General features: G+C 39.0%; 1 protein-coding gene across 1 annotated transcript in view; it reads right to left on the bottom strand.

Annotated features, from left to right (window-relative positions):
- The window catches only part of LOC124124731 (thioredoxin-related transmembrane protein 2 homolog), a 43,379-nt gene extending 36,308 nt beyond the window's left edge, over positions 1–7,071 (bottom strand). Inside the window, exon 1 of the mRNA XM_046487978.2 lies at positions 6,731–7,071. Coding sequence (XP_046343934.1) covers positions 6,731–6,868 — 138 coding nt within the window. The 5' untranslated portion in view covers positions 6,869–7,071. The remainder of the gene's footprint in view (positions 1–6,730) is intronic.
- Between the last annotated feature and the right edge of the window lie 17,229 nt (positions 7,072–24,300).

Genomic DNA, 24,300 nt, shown 5'->3' with positions numbered 1-24,300 from the left:
ATTCACTTGAAGTCCCTGCAGTCAGCGTTACCTCCCTTGGAGTGGCCACGGCGGGACTGTTATGCACCCGATGCCCTGCCTTTTCCTCTACCCTGAGAGGTTGAGGTGACTGGGACGCCTCAGCAAGGCTGGCTGTGACGCCCTAGCCAGGGTCTTGAGAGCTGTCTCGTCTCGGGCGAAGGCTGAGACTCGGGATTGAGTCATTGATGTACAGCAACAGGTGTCTGGTCGAGTGGTTGCAGAGTTACGCATAAGCGATCATGACCTGATTCGACGACCGGTCGACGATGTTTACAGCTGTAGTTCTTGACATATGACATGTATGTCGTCCTGCTCCACACACGGCCAATCCCCTGTGAACCCTGTGGTTGACAGACCAGTGGTGTATCCGAGTTCTGAGTAGGAACTGTGACGTTGCCGGTGTAGAGGCAAGTTGATCCCCATGATAAGAGTGACGACTGGTCTGGTGTTGTGAACGATGACCCAGTTGGGTACCCGGAAGCATATGATGGTCATGGGGTTGTGATCGTCAACTGTGGTGAAGATAATATCTACCAGACACCGTGGGTAGGGAGATGTTGGAGAGTATGTTCGCTTTCTCCGAGGAAAAGTTCAACCAACGTTGATAGACGAGGAGAAATGGCGGGAGATTTCCACAGAACCGTCACCCAGAGGTAAGGCACTTCCAGGATCTTGGGAAGTGTTGGAGCGCCGTAGACGGTGCTTTTGTAAAGGCATCTGTATAGGCGTCCGACGAGGCACTGGCGTCTGTATAGGCAACCGTCGAGGCGCTGGCGTCTGTATTGGCCCTGTTTAAGGATAGGCGCTATCTGTATAGGCACTAGCAGAGGCGTCTGCAGGCTCGCCAGTACTAATGTACTGGAGGAGAGGGGTGTCCATCATAGGTGTCTGGGCCGTAGGCAGGGGTGACTGTTGGGTGACATGCGTCTGTCCGGTGGACTGGATAGGCGCCGTTATGATAGACGCAGTAGTGGTCACCAGGGAGCTCTGGGTAGAGACTGAGACCATGGGGCCCGACATCATGGTAGTAATGGAGGTCGGGGAGTTGTCGTCCGAGATAGCCGATCTAGTTGTGGGCGAATACTCGACAAGTCAGACACCTGGCGCCGGTGTTTTCCTGGCCTGATGCATTGTCCGTTCCCTGGACATATGGAGGTACCATCTGAAAGCTGTGGGGGAAAGCGGAGACAGTCTGTACAACTATGACACTGGAGACATGTAGATGTACAACTAAGGCACAGGGGGTGGGGATCCCACGCCGACATATTACGCCGGCACTGAGCATGAGGGCATGATATCTGCAATGAAGCAGTGTAAAATCACAATGTGTCCCCTCCCGATTATGTATGCTAAAATTTGTTTATCCCATTGCGTGGGTTTATAAAACAATTATTATGACAAACGTAAGACAACATACAAAACGAAGACAAAATACTTGCGAGGTTACACCAATGGTGGGGTACAAAGCAAGAAGAATTATAGAACGCAAGCCAGTTAATAACTGGCCACTTAAATATTCAAGATGGCTACTTGAAACAACAAGACACCTGGGTTTACCGTAGTTTTCTTTCTGAAAAAATTATGCACATGTTAAAACATACAATGTTTCACATAGCTGAGAGGCCAACCGTGTGCACAACACAAGCACAATGAACATTAACTCAAGAAGCAAAACACATAAGAATTTGAACAAGTTTATGCTACAGATCAAAAACAGGTCTTCTCTGAGCAAGTGACAAGAGTAATGTGAGGATCTGTGACGTCACTTCCTTTGGTCACGTGGGAGCTGCGTGATAGGGTTGGCCTCTCAGCTATAGTCTGGAAGTTAATTTAAGGTACCAACGTTTACTACAATATCTGAAAAACTATTGGACCTACTCCAGTCAAAGTTGGTATGAGATTATTAAACAGTCATACATAACTGGATATTACATTTAAAGACAATCAGTGCATGAATAAAAAATCTGTCTATTTAGCTATCACTATATTTCATCAACAACCAGACCTGTTCGTCACAGGTGGAACGAGCATTCATTGTTACAGCCATCTGCATAATGCTACCCCTGCGTCACAGGGCCATATGACACAGTTGAACCAATCAACTAGACTTGAAAGGTTGCACGGGAATCACGCACGAATGAATACGGTGTTAACATTAGATTTCATGATGTCTCAGCGCAAGCATCTTTCCGCTGATGCGAAAAGGTTTCGTTGTTAAAATATTTGAATACTTTAAGGCTGAAAGTGATAGACGTTTTCCCTTCTTTGACATTTCAAAGTACATGAAAAGAACAATTCATGCGTTACAGCTTCCCAAACAAACCGTAGTTAAGATTTTGAACTCTCATAAAAACACATGCTACCCTGCACATCACTTAGCAATGCTTAGGGGGCATCTCAAAACAGGATAGGAAATTAAAGTTAGATTCCTTTGACAAGAAAGTTGTCAGGGACGTGATTCGGCGAGAAAATGAATTTATTTCAACACGAAAACTAAAACAAATTCTCCTTACAGAGCATGACCATTTGTAAACTTTCTAAATTTGGATATCAGTAAAAAAAGACGAAAGGGTCAAAAATAGCAATGTGTGAATGCCCAGATATCATTCGTTTGCGTATCAATTATTTGCGCACTATTAAAAAGAAACGAGAAGAAGGCTATGAGCCTGTCTATTTGGACGAAACCTGGGTTAACGCCTGGCCACACAGCGGCTAACCAATGGTCTCACCCAGATACCAGAGAGCCACAGCGCAAGATCCGCCCTGGTAAAGGGGAGCCTCTGATTGACCTCCATGCAGGCTCCCACAGAGGTTTCCTCCCTGGGTGTGATCTAGTGTTCAGATCCAGATCTACAGATGGCAGAGACTACCATACCGAGATGAATAGTCAGGTTTTCACTGCGTATGTTGAAAAGCAGCTCCTCTTAGCACTGCCTGATAAATCCTTGGTGGTTATGGACAATGCTCCCTATCACAGTTGTCGAGATCCTAATAACCATTGTCCAACCTCAAATTCCACCAAAGGTGAGATGTCAGTGGTTGGGCAACAACTGCATTGCTCGGCCCACGAAAGCCAAAAAAACTGACTACTACTGCCCTCTTATCTGATTGACAACATGTTGAGAGAACACGGTCACGAAGTGCTTAGACTTCATCCTTACCATTGGGACTTGAATCCCATCAAACTTATCTGGGGTGATTTGAAAAATATGGTCGCACGGCAAAAAAAGACCTTCAAGCTTGCCAACGTCAAGCAGATTGTCTTGAAAGGGATGGGAGAATTTACAGATGTACGTTGGGCAAACTGTGTCCAACATTTTATTAAAGTTGAGGAAGAGCATTCGAAACAAGACTGTATCCGACCAGATACTGTCCAGCCTGTTGTTGTTCATTTAGGTGACAGCACAGACTCTGAATCTGACGACGAGGGCATTTCGTGGGACCAAGAATAGTGCAATACATATACCCCTATTTCACTACGACATGTAATAGCCTGAATTACCACGGATATGAATTCTTACATATTCATACATATTCTTAATCATTTCTTAAGAATCTTAAATATATCTTATTTGATTCCCATACATTCTTGTAGTTCGTGGGATTCGTGAGAAAAATTTGTTTATCAAAGAATTTCTAGGAATCGTCTACGAATTTCAGGTTCGTGCTTTGTAGTACATGTCGTAATATGATCTTGTCCACTTTGTGCAATTCTTGGCTCAGAATTTGATTCTCTTTCACCCGAAACAGCCCCGAAAGTCTCGAATCATCTACGAAAATACTAAAATATTTTCTTAGAACCATAAAGCAATGATTTGTCTAAATGAATAATTACGTATGATATATTACACCTAATAACATGATGCATGAAATATAATAATGTGGCAAGGAATGATACATTCAAGTCAATAACACTGACCTGAAAAAGAATGCAAAAATAATTGGATAAATATTATTAAATAACTTCTTGAGACGCCCAACGCTAACACCGTGTGTGATTCCCGTGCAACCTTTCGAGTTGAGTTGATTGGTTCAACTGTGTCATATGGCCCTGTGACGCAGGGGTAGCATTATGCAGATGGCTGTTACAATGAATGCTCGTTCCACCTGTGACGAACAGGTCTGGTTGTTGATGAAATAGTGATAGCTAAATAGACAGATTTTTTATTCATGCACTGATTGCCTTTAAATGTAATATCCAGTTATGTATGACTGTTTAATAATCTCATACCAACTTTGACTGGAGTAGGTCCAATAGTTTTTCAGATATTGTAGTAAACATTGGTACCTTAAATTAACTTCCATGCTATAGTTGGAACAACTTCTTCAAGCAAAGATCTTCACACAGCTCTTTTCTCTGTCCAGAACAAGCAGTGACATGCATTAATGAGTAATGCAGGATAAGTAAAAAATTCATGTTTCAGGTACACCGGTTATGAGACGCATGTAACATCATGTATATTTCAAACTTGGCTGTGATACATAAATCCTTGAATTCCTCATACATTTTAGAAACAAATGACTAATGGCCTTTGTCACCAATAAAAAGTGGTTAGATGAAATCAAGCAAAATAAGTTTGGTGTGAAAATGAACGCTGTGCTTGAAAAACTGCACTTGTTTGAAATGTAAACAAAGCAAAATTCAGATTTTACACAGTGCAGCATTTTCTCTTATTTTGAGCTATCCATTCGTCTTTTCGTTCAAGATATTGGCTCAACATTTTCAGAAAAAGCATGGGAAGAGAATTGAAGGAAGAATTAGGGAATTTAAAATAGATACATTGCAATGATTTGATATTTTCAACAGAAATTGTCAAAGTTACCGTCCTGTGTGACGCCATGACTGATGCAAAATCACGCACGACAATGGTATTTATCTGAATTTTCTGTTGGTTTCAATGAAAAATATAACAACAAATAACAATACATAGCTTGTCAGAATGTTTCTGATTACTTTCCAATTTTGTAAAAGTCGGTCACAGTACATATCTCATTGTACATATCTGGTAATTTCTTGGAGGTGAAGGTCCTTGAATGAGCTTGCACACGATCATTGTATCATGATGTTTACAGTTTCAGTTATGATGTAGATTTTGCATATCTTTTAGACATTTTTTCACACAATTCAGTTCACTTTGGATATTTGTCAATGTCGTTTGATACACAGAACAGAGATATCTAACAATTCGCCAGGTGCGCGTTAATCACAAACAATTCACGAATTATTCCTCTTGTTTTGCATTACATAATCAATGGGTTCATTCTTTTTTCAATATTGTGATCACAGAATATTAAACTGTTTACTTTATTTCTCCAGGACTTTTAAAAAGTATTAAAATAAAACCCATGCCATGTACCCCGTTGGTTTAACCTTATACGATTTTCCTGATAATTCTATACCAACAGAGCTTTCTTCACATATTTTATTGTGTAATTCTGAGACGAGATGAAGAGAAATAATAACATAATAATGAACAAATATATGTCCAATATTGAATATAATTTTGGTTGTTTTGAAATATCCTTTGGATTATTTCATTACATAAATTGATGCCAAACAGGTGCGTGTCTTGTCCAATTGAGATACACGATAAACTATCCAATAGATTATATATTCAAGACATTATTCACTTGGTAAAAGCAGTCATTTAATGTTGTGTCAAAAAAGCTTTAAATTCTGTTTTACACATAGAGATTTTCCATATCATGAACGAAAATTAGGGGAGATATATATTAATCAAAATATCAGTTGTCAAAAACATAAAACCAGCCATGACGTTGAATAGAATGGTGTTATTTTTTTGGTATTTCATTACATTTGATGATAAGGCTAGTGCTCCATTAATAATGGTGCAACATTAGTCAAATTACACTTACACAGTCAGGAGAATGTTGGAATCTAAGGACTAAGTTATATCTTAGAAAGGGGGCATCCATTTCTCTACTACCTCTTTTTTATGAAGTCCGATTTCATCATTTCTTATGGGTTTTTAATAACTAAACGTATACAGTTTCAATATCTATATTAGTGGTGGAATAGTTTGGTTCCTCATGAACAAAACACCATGAAAATATACTGTCCTTACCCACAGCTAATTCTCACCAAGTGACCCGAGTTACAATAAACTAGTGCTAAGCATAAAGGAACTATGACCCCTTTTCTTTGTACCTGTGTAACCTCTCTGTCCTGGCATCCAGAGGGTTAATCTCAAAGGGAAAAAGGCTACAGCATATGTGCATCAAGGTAAACAAGAACTAATTATTTGTGATAGTGCCCATGGTAAAGGGCTGGCTAATTAGATTATCTCATTAGCTTAGCTTCAAGTTGGCAACATGAGTTGAAATCCAATTGAAATCCCATTTTGATGCTTTCTTCGAAAAGAGTATATTTCGAAAACAGGTGATTCATGGAAATGACCACGATAACAGGGTCTTTCAAATTTTTGTCTAAATAATAATTTTGTACAACAAAAACTTTTAGGCTATTATGGAACAGTCATTAAATGAGTATCAAGTTATCAACCCGCAGACAAAACAAATATTCATCTAAATTGTCGACGTGTCCACTGGTTATGTAGCACTCCCGGAAAGGTGAGACCTGTCAATGTCAAACTACGCCGGAGGGGCACCACTCTTGAGTATTACAGCAAGTGAATGGCTTCAGTACAGAAAACACACGAAGGAATAAGGACTATTGTCTCGTACTTACGATTTCTAGCTTGCAGTCTTCGAAAAGAAATGTGCAAACTGTCGGTGTTGTTTTCAAAATAAAATACAAAACAGCAAGAATGATATTGCTGATATAATGAGCATTGACAACAGTTCTCCAATCGTCCAGAAGAGCCATCTTGGACCGGATGCAGATCGAGAATATCGTAGAATGGCCCTATCAATCAAGCTCCTGCCCAGCGCGTGAAACCTTCTTGAGAGCTCCGCGAACGGGATATCGCTGTGAGGAGCTTTTATACGCTTACTCGGTATTTCTTACGTTGGTGTCGGAGGTGCCCGAAGTTAAACGATATTTTCTGAATGGGTCATGGTAATTAAAAAAAACGGACCATTTGTCACCACTCGCCCCTTTCCCATTCGTGACCAACTCGTGTTATTCCGACAGGTTACGGAAAGAGGCGAGTGGTGACGAATGGCTCCTTTCTGTAAACTGCATTCCGTTTGCCCCGGAATAACACGAGTTGGTCACGAATTAGAACGGACCTATCACAAACTGTCCCTACGATGCAGTAAAAACGGCTGCGAAGGATTGGCGAACACGGCCCCATATGACAAATGTACACTTACCATCAATCTATTTAAACGTTATGGATAACGTAGCAAATTATTAAAATTTTGTTTCCCACAGTAAATGAGCACAGAAGACGCATCCCGCCTGCACGGTCTCCCTCCCATTATTGCGGATAACGTTTCTGGAAACGTGTTTTGTGACATCTAAGTTTATTAAATTTTCTTTTCCTCATATGTGTATGATCTATTTGTTTTAATGATTTATTCATTTGATATTTTGTGAATGTTTGGAATATAGAGTTACGTTAGATACATTACCCTATATTCTTACTTTGTCCCTCACTTTGTGAATGGGTGTTTTTCCAGACAAAGATGAAACCTCATTCTACCAAGCATTGGACCCGTAAAAAATCCGAGGTAGAATAGGTCTTCAGCAACCCATACTTGCCGTAAAGGCGACTATGCTTGTCGTAAGAGGCGACTAACGGGATCGGGCGGTCAGGCTCGCTGACTTGGTTGATGCATGTCATCGATCTTAATTGCGTGGATCGATGCTCATGATGTCAATCACTGGATTGTCTGGTTTCAGTTTGTTCCCACTGCAAATGATAAAATGGTTCCACTGTTGTTTTGCGAATCTTAGCTTTAGCTTCTCATTTAGGTAATGTCGGAAAGCGCACGTAAGTAAGTAAGTAAGTAAGTAAGTAAGTAAGTAAGTAAGTGTGGCCGTGAACGCCCACGAGTATTAAATAAACACACGGTTGTCTCTCAAAATAACCACATATCATAATCACTACATGCCAATATCTCTACACTTAGTTAAAACAACAAAGGCAAATTACCCACTGTTGTTGAGTTACAGTCATGGACTAGGTTTCAGATGGAGAGGAACACGAGCTGAGAGAGCTGTGAAGGATACTCTCATGTTAACTAGAAGTTGGTTCTTTCAAACCAGTATATTCATTCATATAGTAGCAACAACTGTATATTGCACTGTTTAGAGTCTTTTTGAAAAAGAATACGAACATACGTAACTATTTATTTCATGCAAGATGTTAAAAAATGAGCAAAACAAATTATAAAAATAATAAAATAGTTATGGTATAAACATGCAAGATTCCTCTTGCAAGTCCACTAACAAAAATTGCAATTAGATCCGCTATCTACGGTGGATCTCCTGAAGCCAAAAGATGAAATAGCTGTAAGATGGCTAGCTCCTCGAACGTGTCTAAACGGAGACGCCAAAGAAATTCTATCCATTTCTGAAAATCAGTTCATATCAATACGAAAATACGAATCTTATCGATACTAGAACTCCCAAAAGATAAATGTACCCTACTCAAACACACGAGTCCCAAAGATGGGCAGATCAGCCGGAACTGCTGAGGCAGCCTTCAATGTACTACGTGTCGAATCAATAAAACAGGAGAATAGCGTAAGCCCCCCCCCCCCCCCCCCCCCCCCCCCCCTCCCCCCGTAAATATAACTTGCAATAACTTTCACAAGTAGGCTTTACTTATCATTTAATTACGTATGGAATGTATTCCGACACTTACATTATGATGGATGTTATGTTTTTCTTTTGATCGTATTTTTTGTTTTGCTGATGAGAAGAAAACACTCAAACTCAAAAGCTACTTTTATTACGGTTAATTTACTATAAACAAAGACAATCTGGATCGTTAATCATCGACAGGATGAAACGGACACGATCATGGCAATGGCGGTAATCATGATCCCGTTCTTTTAGTACTATTACAATCTTTTTGTTATATCCAACTTGATTTTCTAAACGTATTTACATAGATAATTAATTTTGGTAAAAGTAATGTCATATTTATATCGAGTTTGTAAATGATTTTAAGTTTAGATTTATGTTATTTGCCGAAAAATCAAATACGAATTTAAACTCAGTTACATTTAAAACTTCAGTTACATTTTATCTTCTGACAGAGGAAAAGACATCATTCTGTTTCAATCATTCAGTGTGTGTGTATGGCGCAAGTTGACGACGCGCATATGTAGCCGGGAACCAGCAGACGAGTTAGGGTTAGACAGGAGCCCAGTCAACACATTTAGGTAGACAGTAGCCAAGTCAATCTGAATGACGGATGTCATGGAAAAAGGAGGCATTAAACATTTTGTGGTCAGTTGACGAGGATTTAAACAGCTGATAAAGCGGCTTTGCTTTATTTACGTCCTCTAAAAACCAAATGTGGTTATAACTTATTGACAACAGTTACTCACGTCTGACCGAATTTTGAGTCAGCCGCCGAAAACGCTTCTCACAGCCACCTAGCCTAATAATATTGTAATGTCATGAGAGTGATTATCTTATCGCCAAGTGACTCTTTCTCAAAAGGAAGTGCCCCGTCGACGTATGGCATCATACTTCGTCATATTTGGTCATAATTTCAAGCGAACATCAAGTACATTAATGTTGAAATAGCCAAGAAAATGGAAAACCTTTATGAGGTTTTGGAATGTTCGGAAAATTCTACGTACGATGAAATGAAACGTCAGTTTAATAAGTTAGCCAAAGTCTACCATCCCGATAAGCAACAGAAACCGTGCACATCTGAAAATGATTCGTCAGTCATGTTTACCAAGATTAGTCATGCCTGGAAGATCCTTGGAAATGAGGAAATGCGAAGACACTTTGATAAAAGATGGAGAGAGAGGTGTCTCGTCCAGGACTGGCCAATACAAGATAATGTTCCAATTGAAGAGTTTTATGCAGAGGACAGCGTCCATGAACACCCATGTAGATGTGGCGGAGTGTACAGTCTCACTACACAGGATATCTACTTGAAGCTGGACTTAGTTTGTTGTGATACATGTTCCTTATGTATCTCTGTTTGTTATTACAAATAATTGGAATACATTGTGATATCGGATAATTCATCATTATGAAAATGAATCATTTGAATGTTGTAATAAGATGTTAAGGATGTTCACTGGTCAATATTAAGAGGCACTTTTGCTAAGATAGGTGCTTCGAAATGTTTTGATAATTAATCTATTCGTGAGTCAAAATGAAAAAGAAGGGGAACAGTGTGCATTGTACTGCGATAGACGCACTTGTTAACAGCATTGCCCATTTCACACTTTACTGTTTAGGCATAAAGGGAAATCGTTCACCGTGTTAATTGTTTTGCCTAAAAAATAAGTAATAGTTTTTAAATATTAAAAATATTTTTGCCACATATGGATAAAATGTTTATGTACATGGAGATATCATAATATCTGCGTTTGTGTGCAGTTTTTTCAAATCAATAAAAATGCAATTATCAATTTCTCTCAGTTTCTAACATTCCATGGATGAGGTCGTACCTTGACGTCAGGCAACAAGGTTACTACAATGCAGTGACACCTCAGTTTGACATTACAGCTTCCATTAAGCAAGTAGAAGTATGTCAAAATTGGGAGTTCAATCTTCTTTTGTGAGATGTGTGACACCATCTTTATTTATGATTTGACTTTAGTTTACAATTCTCTGTTCACTGCTTGAGCAATTTATTAGCGCTGAATCACAGTGTGTGTGTGTGTGTATGTAATCAGTGTTTATTGAAGGTTGTGTACTTGTATGTACATGTATAAGATAGAATATACATGTATACACATTATATATACATGTATGTATAAAATATATATATGACATCACACACTGAGTGAACAAGTAATGATGTAATACACTGAGCACTTTGACATGTGTAGCGGCCATAAAATGTCCGAGTCCCGTGATGGGATTCGAACCCCGGACCTTCTGATCAGAGGTCGGATGCCTTGTCCACATGACCAAAGAGGTTATCCCCGTTAGCAAGCTGACAAGGTAAGGATGTCATCTGTGGGATGACTCCACGCCCTGCTACATATGCATTTATCATATACATGGCGGTACAAGCCGAATAAACTGGGAATATTTTATGAATTGCATCTGACGTTCTTTATTGTCAACATTGTCCTTCAGCAGTTCAGTGTCCTTTTCGTGCACATACTTTAGAACTCATTGTTCTTTCTTTACATATGACATATTTTGTTTGCGATCATTGGTATTGTTTAGTATTTTTAGTTCATTATTCACATGTACATAATGACCTTTATTTGCAACATTCATTCTTTATTTGTAACATCTGACTATCATTGTGTATTTTTGTCCTTTATTGTCCCCCGCCGCGCGAAAGCGCGAAGCGGGGGATATAGTATTCACGACCGTCCGTACGTACGTCCCACCTGTTTGTTGCCACGATATCTCAAGAACTAAACACTGGATTGTCTTCCTATTTGGAACTATGGTGTATATACAGACTCCGCAGACACCAGTCGGTTTTGGTGACCTTGACCCCATTTTCAAGGTCACAGCAGGCATATCTGCTTTTGGAGTTGGAAAACGGTGTTGCCGCGATATCTCAAGAACTAATCTTTGGATTGTCTTCCTATTTGGTACTAGGGTGTAAATACGGACTCCGCAGACACCTGTCGGTTTTGGTGACCTTGAGCCCATTTTCAAGGTCACAGCAGGTAAATCTGCTTTTGGAGTTGGAAAACGGTGTTGCCGCGATATCTCAAGAACTAATCGCAGGATTGTCTTCATGTTTTGAACTATGGTGTATATACGGACTCCGCAGACACCAGTTGGTTTTGGTGACCTTGACCCCATTTTCAAGGTCACAGCAGGTAAATCTGCTTTTGGAGTTGGAAAACGGTGTTGCCGCAATATCTCAAGAACTAATCGCAGGAATGTCTTAATATTTGGAACTATGGTGTATATACAGACACCGCAGACACCAGTCGGTTTTGGTGACCTTGACCCTATTTTCAAGGTCACAGCAGGCAAATCTGCTTTTGGAGTTGGAAAACGGTGTTGCCGCGATATCTCAAGAACTAATCGCTGGATTGTCTTCATATTTGGTATTTTGGTGTATATACAGGCGGGGGACATTTCGTCACTTCTGTGACAAATACTTGTTTAACATTCATTCTTTATTTGTAACATCTGACTATCATTGTGTAATTTTGTCCTTTATTTCAACTTTGTATTTTTTGACTGAATGGCTGGTCCTAGCTGGCAGCATGAGACAACTAGAGATAAGTACTCAGCAGCCATACCGAAAAACATAGATGGCCATTATGCTGCCATTTCTTTTAAAAAATGTCATGAAATTAGGTATATTTACATGATATTTATGGTCATTTACAATTTAAAAGTGCATCAGCAATGTTTCAGCCATATAACAATGAGGTGTAGTTTATTGTTCAGCTCAACATATAAGTTCCATTTGTATGCAATAGATTAAGTTTTTGCCATTACCTTTGAATTTGGGGCATGCTCTTTCCTGAAAGTTCTCTGAAAATGCAGTGTTTGTTCTGTAAACATCTCTGAAGCTGCTGAAATGATGAACGTTGTCATCCGTGTTCTTTCTCATGCTCACATCCTAGTTTGTTCAGGATGATTTATTCAGTTTGCGATTTAGTGTCTATTTAAAAAATCATGTTTCACAAAAGGTTCAGACAACTTAATCTCTGTGACCACAAGGCTTTGAAAGCAGAAACTTCAATGAATGATAAAATCTAGAAGATTGAAGTTTATTCCACGCATCATGTAACTTCAGTGTCGATGTAGACTCTTTTTATCCACCTGGCATATAATGTGGGGTAGATTGTCACCATCTGGTCTGTCTGTCCATCTGTCATGCCATCCATCCGCTTTTCATTTCCAAAGCATAACTTTAAAACCATGAAAGAGTTTTCATCCAAACTTGGTACATGTACTAACCAGGGGCTGAAATGGTGCCTTTTGCTTTGGTGGGAGCCAGGGGGATTTGTCGTCTTCAAATTACTCTCGTTTTCTCAGCAAAGATGAAGGTCCACTTGAGCTTATGGTGCATTGTGTGTTTGTCAGTCCATTAATTGACTTTCGACTTTCTTAAAGAATCGTCTTCACAGTAAAAGGTCTTTGAACCTGAAACAAGGATATCACGCATAGCAACATAATGTAATTCAGATTTATTCATGCCAGTAAAATCTAAAATAAATTATATGAAAAAATATTGTAATAAGTAACTTAAGAATCTATCTTTCAGCAATCACAAGGACCACGGAGCTGAAGGTTTACAAAGATATGGAGGAGAATAATGTAACATGGATTTGTTCAAGGATGCATTTGAATATTTTTGTCTTCTCAGAAACTACAAAACCTATTTCACAAGTCTGAAAATGTGCAAGAATATTCTCATACATCACAAGGTCCAGAGAGCTTTAACTGTCGGGAGGATGTCTAGCACCATACTGTAACTAGGATTTGTTCATTCCATGTATAGTAACAATGTTTTTTTTGTGAAAATGTTTTGGCATCGTTTTGTCTGAAACTAAGATTTTGTAATACTTTTCATACATGATTAATACATGTACAACAATGATATGATATTTCATTGATATAGTGTTTTCTTTCATCAACTGGACCCCATTTACAAGCCAAGTAACAGCTACTATCCTCACTTGATGGCTTAAGATTTCATTCCCATCCTATACCAAGCCACAAAGCCACAACTTGATAATCGTTCATTGTTTTTCAAATAAACTTGGCACATGCAATACTCATCACCTGGTGCCTTTTATCTATTTTGAAACTTTTCCAAATGGTATTTTCTTATGGTACTCATAGGCGGATACAGCTTTTTTTAAAAGGGGGGGTGCACAATTAAGATCTATTTATTGTCTTTGGTGGTAATTTATACAGAAATATAGATTTTTTTCAAAATAAAAAGGGGGGGGGGGTGCGCACCCCCCCCCCCCCACAAAGATGCACTTGCCGGAAATATGGTCTCACTTGCAGTGCTGTGGGCGGGGAATACCTTGGTACAAGCTGTACCAATAAACAGTTACCAGACTTCTCAGGGGATGACAAACCTGTTGAGACTTTCGAGTTACATGTATCGTATATAATAATAGTAATAATGAGTCCATTTGTATGGCGCCAAACTCCATACCAGCTCGTGTAGTAGTATAGGTAATGGGGGTTCTGGACCACTTCCACTGGAGCCGGATTCATATACCTATACTGCTACTACAGGTGGCATTTTTTATGCCAAAATGATGATGCGATTCAACGATAGTCATAAGATTAAGTTAAATTGGCTCTATCTCACCTATACCTGGGGCCAATCATTGCTTTAGATGAGCCTAAATGGTAATAAAAATATTCTTCATTATTTTTATCAATAAAGCGATATTCAACAATTTTATTAAGTTCTTCGTTCATTTTACTAGGAGACCAGACTATATAACTACACTCTTCTTGTAAATTGATAAGAAACAATTGATAACCGTATTTGGTTGGTTTGACATCACTGATATAATAAAAACCTTGTGGTAATTCTCTCCATTTAATAGCTTTTTCGATCTCCATTATCATATATATTCATGTAAGCATTTGTCTAAATGTGATCAAACGATAGTAAGCAATCTATTTTTAATCTCCAACCAGTTCTTTGGTTTTGGCACGGAATAATTGACGCGCTTGTTGCCTCCCCTGTTCTATGAACTTTTTTTTCTCGTCTTCGCTAATACCACTGATCTTATGAGATTTTGATCGAATCTCCTGCTTCATTTCATTGTATTTGGTGAGTTCCGACAGCACTAAACGAAACGAATCTCACAATCGACCATTGCTGCCGAAATATGATCCTCAATGCTGTTCAACTTTGCTTCGGCGAGTATCCGAATACTATCGTGTTTTAATGCTTTCTTTTGTAACCTACGAGAAATGAATTTTATCGCTATTCCTGCCAGTCCCGAGACTCCAGCGGCTATTTCCATGCCGAGCACGATAGGCGCGGCGATTATAGTTGATAGTAAACCGACACCTGCTACACCGAGTCCCATGCCAGCTGCTACAAGCGCAGTGTCAACTCAGTCCAGAGCATTCACGGCTCTGCGATACTTTTTATACAATCCAACTCCCTATCCTTCTCTATTAGATGTTTTATGACGCTTATTTGATGTAATCGAAGTCCATCAACAGTTTCCATCTTTTCAATTGCTTCATCGAGTGCCTATGACCTGGGTTTTCTGGCAAGGGGGTAACTAAAAGACTTTTTCGTTTTGATGGGATATAAGCTGCGAGTACGATGCCACTATTTATTATCTTAGTTAAATTATGTCCCTTACCCATCATCGCATCAATGGGGTAATGAGGATATTCAGTAGCCACTCGATGTTTGCGTCGACCATAGTCCATTTATTATCGTCGTTGCGAATAATATTGTACGAAGTGTTTTTAAGGAGTCTACTAACGTCGACATCGCTTAAATCTTCTAGATTACCCGTGAATGTTACTTCTTTCCGCTTCTATACATTATAGTGTAAGTGTAAAGCGTTACCGGGTTTATCGAATCCTTCTGTGTCTCCGAGATCGGAAAGCGCAATTGTATTACATTGTTTGAGCGTTCCAGGGCCTGATGCATCAACCATTATTTTTAATATGGAGTGTTACACTTAAGTATCCTATATGTACTGGTTGGTGTTTTACATCTAATACAGAAGGTCTTTGAGGTCTGAAATAATACCCCGCTTTAATTTTTTATATTGTAATGGTGAGAAAGATTCTGTTCTACCACTATTGTATTTTTCATTTTTCACTGGAACACATCTGAGTAGAGTTGAAGGACTTTCTAGTTGAATATTATTTGTCGTACTGATTTGATCAAGATGGATACACAACTCTTTATAGGGAACTTAATCGGGTAATTTAACATCAGGATGTATGCCAATTAAGCGATAAAATTCATGTGTAGCTGATTGGTCCCATAAAAGTATAGTTTCTTCTTGGTCGAATTTCACTGTCCCAGTCGCCTCATTTTGTGTTAGACAAACTCCATTAGGCTTAAAAATTTCATCATTGAGTGAGCTTACGCTGTAATACCCATCAGGTATAGTAATGGATTTGATAATAGTACCCCATGCAGTAAATAGTTTTATCCTATTATTATCTTTTGCAGCATTTATATTGGTCCACCGTGGGTAATACGTTACATCGCATAGAGCGACTTCGAGCTGACCATCCGAGTTATCGATAGTACGAAGCAGTTGAATAGACTGACCATTTGTTATTCCCAGGAGTGTAACATACATATCAAATATACAAAGTTAGACTATATCATAACTTAAATATGGAATCAACCATTATTTATAATATGGAGTGTTACACTTAAGTATCCTATATGTACAGGTTGGTGTTTTACATCTAATATAGAAATTTTGAGGTCTGAAATAATACCCCGCTTTAATTTTTTATATTGTTATGTTGAGAAAGATTCCGTTCTATCACTATTGTATTTTCATCTTTAACTGGAACACATCTGAGTAGAAGGACTTTCTTGTTGAATATTATCAGTCGTACTGATCTGATCAAGATGGATGCACAACTCTTTATAGGGAACTAAATCAGGTAAATCGAGTCCCTGATCTGATGTCTTGAGTACTGTTATTTCTCCTCTCCATCCAAGTGTGTATGCTAAGTTCTCGTAAAGCTTTACATCCATTTTTCCAGCGTTTAAAATCAGTAACCCATTCGACTCATTTTGTGTTAGACTAACTCCATTAGGCTTAAAAAATTCATCATTGAGTGAGCATACGCTGTAATACCCATCAGGTATAATATATTTTTCACCATTTATTTCTGTCTCATTATTATAACCCCTCGCAGCATTTATATTGGTCCATCGTGGGTAATACGTTACATCGCATAGAGCGACTTCGAGCTGACCATCCGAGTTATCGATAGTATGAAGCAGTTCAATAGACTGACCATTTGTTATTCCCGGGAGTGTAACGTACATATTAAATATACATTGATACTATATCATAACTTAAATATGAAATCGAGACACATTACTAATCTATCGATTATGGTAAATTCCTATGGTGATGATTTTTTCATTAAATTACCCGATATCTTTGAAAAGTACAGGGTCACGGCAACTAGCGATAAAATGGTGCACGATTGGTTTCACAATCCGATGCAATTTTGGCAGAATCAGTTAAACTTTGCCGTATGGTGTGCCACAACGGGATGTGGCGTATCTGTTAGTGCCCCAGGATTTAAACTATATAAGTTTGTTTTATTATTTCACGTGTATTATCAGATTAGACGTATACTTAAAGAAATTAGTGCTCCATTACCGCAGGATCGAGCGTGGAATTCCAGAAATAATAATTATGATAGGTCTGCGTATGAGCGTATTTGTCAGGAATTTAATGTTTCTACGAGTAAAGATTGGCGTATTAAAGGAGCAAACCATGGTCTAGGAGTTCCTGACACAGAGGAAAATATATCCTTCAAAGAAGAAAGCGATTATGTATATAAAACACTTAATAAACTTCCAGTTAATTTTACTAAGTTGAGGAGTGACAGCAAACTTTACTCAAGAGTATATGATCATTGGCATAAAACCAGTCATTGGTATAAAGGCTGGGAACTTTCGAGTAACGATTGGAGAGGGGATATTATGAGTTTTAAGAGTGGGTTAATTTATATTGTTAAAAAATTTGTACAACTGAACGATGACGCTTGGAATGAATTTCTTAATGATAAAACGGAAAATAATTTTACTAACCCAGGATTTGTAAGATTTAATGAATCGATAAGAACTTATGTGTGGGCAATTCTCGGTGCACAATCGCAAACACGAACGGGAATCATCGGTACTGGGACGGCGTTCGATGCACAAAAACAGTTTGTCGCAAACGTGGAGGACGCCATTAATTCACCAGTTGACATACCATCGTCTATAAAGCGTTTTCAAGATGCATTACAGTACGCTCAATCCAAAGTGGACTACGTTTATGCGCCGGGACTATACATGTCTCCGAGTAATATGGAACTTAAGATCGGTCAAGTGATAGGTTATCATAATAAAATTGTTATCGCTACCGATAAACAAAAACCAGGTATAAATTCAGATATTCACGTTGAATTAATAACGCAAACAATCACGGGCGAAAAGGAAATAGTCAAGCCACAAACACCACATGTTTCACAAACATCTACTAACGCACAAACACAAGTGCCACCACATATTGAGGCTAAAAATCAACAACATATTGATGAAAAAACAGCGCTTGTATTAGGTGGAGTCGCGGTTGGTTTACTCATGATTTGGTTAAATAGTTCTTAGCGAACTGATTTGGTTAAATAGTTCTTAGCGAACTGATTTGGATAAATAGTTCTTAGCGGTTACGTACAACAGCCCTGCAATTGCTACGATCAACCCCCACAAATTTTGACTAAGCCAAGTGGTGGTCTTAGCTAATACATTCAATAGCCAGGAAACAACACTCCCTATTATACCGGGAAGTGCAGCCGCGGCTTTCTCAGCGAGCTTTCCCAGTGCTGAACCTAATGCTTTTAGGTGTACTACCACCTGTACCACCTGTTAACGTGAGAGTCAAAGTCGATATAATAAATCCCGATGCGGTTAAAATACTGGCAATTGTTATTCCCTGTTCTCTGAACAATGTTTTAATTTTATCGGCCAGTGTAGTGTCATCGTTGAGGACTTGATCGATAGTTTCTCGAATTCGACTGATTTGCGAACGAAGTGCCTTTCTATTACTGGAAGCTGCTTCGAGGCGGGCCGATCTTTCGTCTTCTAAGTTACGCAATCTTTCCGCTACGTGGCGTCTACTGAACTCATCGCCCGCCTGTTCGAGTTTTGTTTTCTCGTAAGCTATATGCTTGTCAATTTCGGATATCTTGGCCATATTATTCATGAGTTCTCCCCGCATTGTTCGCATTGCCTTGTCAAGACCTCGTAATTCCCTAATACTGAACTCCGAATATGGTGATACACTTACCGTGGAATTATCGTAGTAGGTACCCAAGATTTCTTCGAGTCCGTCCGAGGCCACCTTCGAGGAAGCTTCCAAATTATCTGTGTTACTGAGTTCTTCCCGCACAGTCCTAAGAACCTTAGTAGTCTTCGCGGAAAGTCGTGAGTAGTCTACAAAACCTAATTCATCAAGAACAGTGCTGATGGCGTGTTTACCAGCTATCGTAGACAAGGCTAGGGGCTTACGAGTACGAGAATGCATTAGATCAATATCCGGAGCGCCACGCAGTCGCAATATTCCTTTACTATCTATCTCAAACTTTGAATAGTCACGACCAATAGGACTATCATCTTTAAAGGTATCGTAATAATCATCAACGGCTGTTTTCAAAAGTTCATCATATACGGTTGGGTTCAAAAGTTCTTCGTTAAGATTCATAAAGCTGGTTTCATCAGTACCCTCTTCGATTGGATTCGGGTTATCTAAGTCATAAAAGGTATCTAGATTAAAATCAGTCATTTTTATATTAAACATAGGGTACATGTTTTCAATATAACAATGTCTTCGCAATACGGACGCAAGTTAAACCCACAGTAGACTTCGAGATCCATTAGGGGTCAAAGCAATTCGTCAGTCTGTAACTATAACTAATAACCCTAGTACCATCGATCAGAATCAAACGCTTCTGGTTCGCTTTCCTAATCTCGGCGCACACGATGTGTTAGTTCCGGGAACTGTCCGACTAGCATTTACGATTTTTTTTACTTCTACCGACGTTAACAGGGAGCCCGTTCAGAACATAGGTCATGCTATCGTTAAGAAAATCGCTATTAAAATTAGCGGTAATGAGGTTTAGAGTATCGACGATAGAGATGTATACTATTGTTACATGGATCTCTTGAGAACGGATAAAGAGCGGGAAAACTTACAGTACCAAGGTATTTGTAATAAGAACACATTGAGACTGCGCGTGGGTGCTGAAAATGGTGTTGATACCAACAAAGAAGATACGGCCGTTGCCGACGCATTAGGTAACAGATTCTATATTCCCCTAGACTTTGAATTACTAGATTCCCACATGCCCTTTTATCAAGCATCCCTAGGCAATAGGTTAGAATACGAACTCACTTTTAATGACTACGGAAGAGTAATCAGAGCTGCTGAAGATGCTAGCTATTCCATTGGAATATCCAATATCCCTCTGGAGTACGATATGATAACGGATCCCGAATTAGCCAGACAAATTTGTAACCATAATACCGGAAGTTTAGCCATTTTGTACGATTGCGTGCTGTGACATCGAAAGATCACGAGGGACAAAAAAGATACGATGTGGAATATTAATCTAAACGTTCCCACGAGGGAATGTTGTTCGAGGACCCCTCCGATGCGTTTAAAAGAAATACCGAGAAGTTCTACAATCCCAAGATTACAAAAGTAGAATTGACTATCGAGGGCGTTCCTAATCAACTATATAGTCAAGGAATGCTAGTGTATCACCAGTGGGATGAGATTAAAAAACTTCCTTCTATAAAACGCTCCCCGGAAGTTATCGCGGTCTTGAAAGATCTGTCTCTCGGGAGTGTATCGATGGGTGAATACCTCACCACGAAGTACGCGCTATGGCCCGACATGCGAACAACGGACGATGACCAACTACACCGCAGTGGGAGGAGAATAGAAAATGCTAGCGAGGGTGTCACCATACAGATAACGAAGCTCCAGGAAACGGCTGGTAAATTAAACATATATTTGTACGTGATTATGGATGCGCAACTTAATATACAGAATGGGCGATTCGTGCAAGCAATCTATTAATAATCTTTTACCTAAAGATCCGCACTGGGCTATCATATGCGGGCAAACGGGCTGCGGAAAAACAGCTTTTATTCTAGATATTTTAGAAAGTCATTATCGGGACGTTTTCGATCATATTATTATTCTGTGCCCGACTATAAGCGTTAATAAAACATACCTATCGAGAGATTGGGTAATGAATGACGACGGGGTACACAGAGTCGATCCGGGCGATCGTTTACAAGACTGCCTCCGAGTATGTCACGAAAGATTCAAAGGAGAATCAACCCTTTTCGTAATAGACGACTGCAGCGCTAGTAAAGAACTCACAAAAAAGAAAGATATGCTTTCGTATTTAGCATTCTCCGGTCGGCATACTCAACATAGCGTTTGGGTACTTACTCAAAAATACAACTCTGTCCTGAAAGATCTCAGAGAGCAGACCAAATGGGTAGCACTGTTTCATTGCAAAGAACGAGATTCATTCGAGGAATGTTTACGCGAAAATGATGTTATTTATACCAAGATTGAACGAGATAAGTCAGAAAACTGTTAGCGGCAACGAAGCATTGTAAACTCATATTAAAAACCGATCAACCAGCTGCTTATGCAATTGCTTTGCAAAATTATAGCAAAATGTGGCAAAATTATAGCAAAATGTAGCAAAATGTAGCAAATTGAACATTAGCGGTTAATATTACATAAAATGTGGTTTGAAATCATCATTCTTTCGCAACAGTTCATTATTACGGGTTGTATTGGATATGTCATATTATATTATGTTAGACTTAAATATCTCCTTAGGTATTACATTATGGAATGCGACGAACTCATCAAACAAATGCTCAAAGAATCTGAGCCTGATCAACATGCAGATCAAAATGTAGATAAATCTTTAGATAAACATAGAGAAAGACTTGCCGCTTTGGTAGCCGGTGGAAAATGTTCCCAATATTTGGGAGAAAATTATACCATCGAAAAAATTGATAACATGACCGACGAAGAAATTAAAAAACTGCACCCGCGTTACGAGTCTAGACTGGGAGCTACCATGACTAAAACGATAGGGTCTTCTATATTACAACTATACACAGTTGTAGCTAGTACTTTTCTCCCTATCCCGGCAGAACATCGCATATATTTATGCGAATCTCTAGAGAAAGACCCATTTATCGAACACGCTATAAGCTCAGTGAGCTGTGAGTTTTATCATAGATACGGAATGTTCTTAGCTCCACTCACCCCAGCTTTAATAACGGCTAGGTATTGTCAATTTAAACATACATGCCCACTTAATAATAATGGAGACTCAACAGGTGACACCACAACAGATTGTGAACACACAACAACAAGTGAACAAGGAACAACAGATTGCGGAACAACGAGTGAATGAGGAACCACCACCTGTGAATGAGAAAATACATGTGAATGCACCACCTGTGAATGAGAAAACACAAAAACAACCCAGAGTTACTAAGAACCCCCAAAAAATAGCCGCAGGAAGAAAGGGAGGACTGCCGCGCAAAGCGAAATTAATAAATAATTCAAATATTAATCCGATTAAAACTTGGGCACTAGTAGGAGTTGCTGGTATAGCGGCTGTATGGTTCTTTTATAAGACCGGAGAAGAGAAAACGTCACCCCCAATGTCACAAGTTCAATTAGAGGTTAGCCCGCATATAACGCTATAAGAAGCATGACTACTCCAGTTACAGACGGTAAAATGTTGGTAAACGCGACGTATCATTCTTGGCCATTGGCTATGCCCGTATGGCTAAAATGATTACTAAAGCCACACCTCCCAAGCTAGATTTTAATGGATTTGATATAGGTATGATGATTCTGGATATTGGATTAGCAATGGCAATGAAGGATATGCTCATCAAACAAGGGCTTATCCCGGAAGACATAATGAAGTAATTAATTAAACATTTGAATATATTATATTCATATAAACCATGGCAACAATTGCGATGATGGTCGGTGGAGCTATTGTTAATGCTCTAGCTTTTTCGGGGAGTAATTTTTTATTTTCTAGTATGAGGGAATCAAACGCTAAAGAAGTTGAAGAGGAACGTAAACGACATAACGAAGCAATGGAACAACTCCAAGCAGCCGAGTCACAATATACGCGGCAGAGAATGAAGAGATTAGACTTTATTCATGAAAAACTGCTTAAGGAAGGACATTCAATTCAAACGTTTAAGGATGTCGAATCTGCCATGCACGAATACTACCTTGTTTATGGGAAAAAACTCGACCCAATACCAAGACCAACAATGAGTCAGTTTTATACACCGTCAGAGGCTCAGAAAAACCGCGAGGTCACATTTGTGATTATGGGATTATCATCTGTTGCAATTGTCAGCTATACAATTATGCATAAGTCAGAGTGACAGCTGTGGCTACACATAAACCATGACCTAGTTAGCTAATCTATAAATAGCCTAATCAATATCTCACCAGTGTAGATGTGATTTGCATTTAGACAAATGATATGATAGATGTATAACCATGAATAATTGCATATTTACACTCATGGGTAAGACGACTCTATGTTATCGACGCTGTGTTGAAATTTACTGCAGTATACACAATTATTACATCAGGCGCGGGAACATAAACTATACGTGTTCTGTATGCGGGATAGGGGTCAAAGGTCGTTATTGTTTATGTAAGGAACACGGTGCTGATAGGGTCAGGAACCAGATTATTTATGCTAGGAAGAGAGATAACATCAATGAGAGGAATAGGTCGGGGAGTATACGTATTTAGATATATGAAAACAACCAATTAGACATTTGTCTCATTTTGCATATACCATTCAACCATAATGGTTTTTGTCAGAGAGTTGAAGGCTATGGCAAAGCAAAGTGGCCTACGTGGATATTCTCGAATGAGAAAAGCTGAATTGTTTACCTTACTCGGTTTGGAATACAACAAACCCCAGACTGTTAGAGAACTAAAAGCTCAAGCGAGAAACGGTGGGCTGAGAGGTTATTCTCGAATGAGAAGAGCTGAATTGATCGCTTTACTAGATAATAATGATCATGATAATGTTGATATTGATAATGATGTTGAGAATAAACAACAAGAATTAATATTTGTACCCATATCCTCCGACGTTGGTAAATATCTAAGAGGTTGGAAGATGGATATTAATTCCAACATGGATGTTAACGATATTAAGCCTATCATATGGAGTAAAATTAACGAGGAGTTAGATGATTTACATAGTATAAAATACCAGCTGACGATTAAAATGTTATTGAGTAAAAGTAACACAGACGATAGCACCGAATATACTGAACCATATTTCCGTAGCAATCAAGAAGTTATAACCGAATCCGATACTATAAACGCATCATTAGATACATCAATTCAGAGGATACAGGAAACTTTAGAACGCTG

The sequence above is a fragment of the Haliotis rufescens genome, unplaced genomic scaffold (genome assembly GCF_023055435.1).
Source record: "Haliotis rufescens isolate VD_foot unplaced genomic scaffold, xgHalRufe1.0.p SCAF_36, whole genome shotgun sequence".
NCBI lineage: Eukaryota > Metazoa > Mollusca > Gastropoda > Lepetellida > Haliotidae > Haliotis > Haliotis rufescens.
This window is presented reverse-complemented; position numbering and strand designations above follow the sequence as displayed.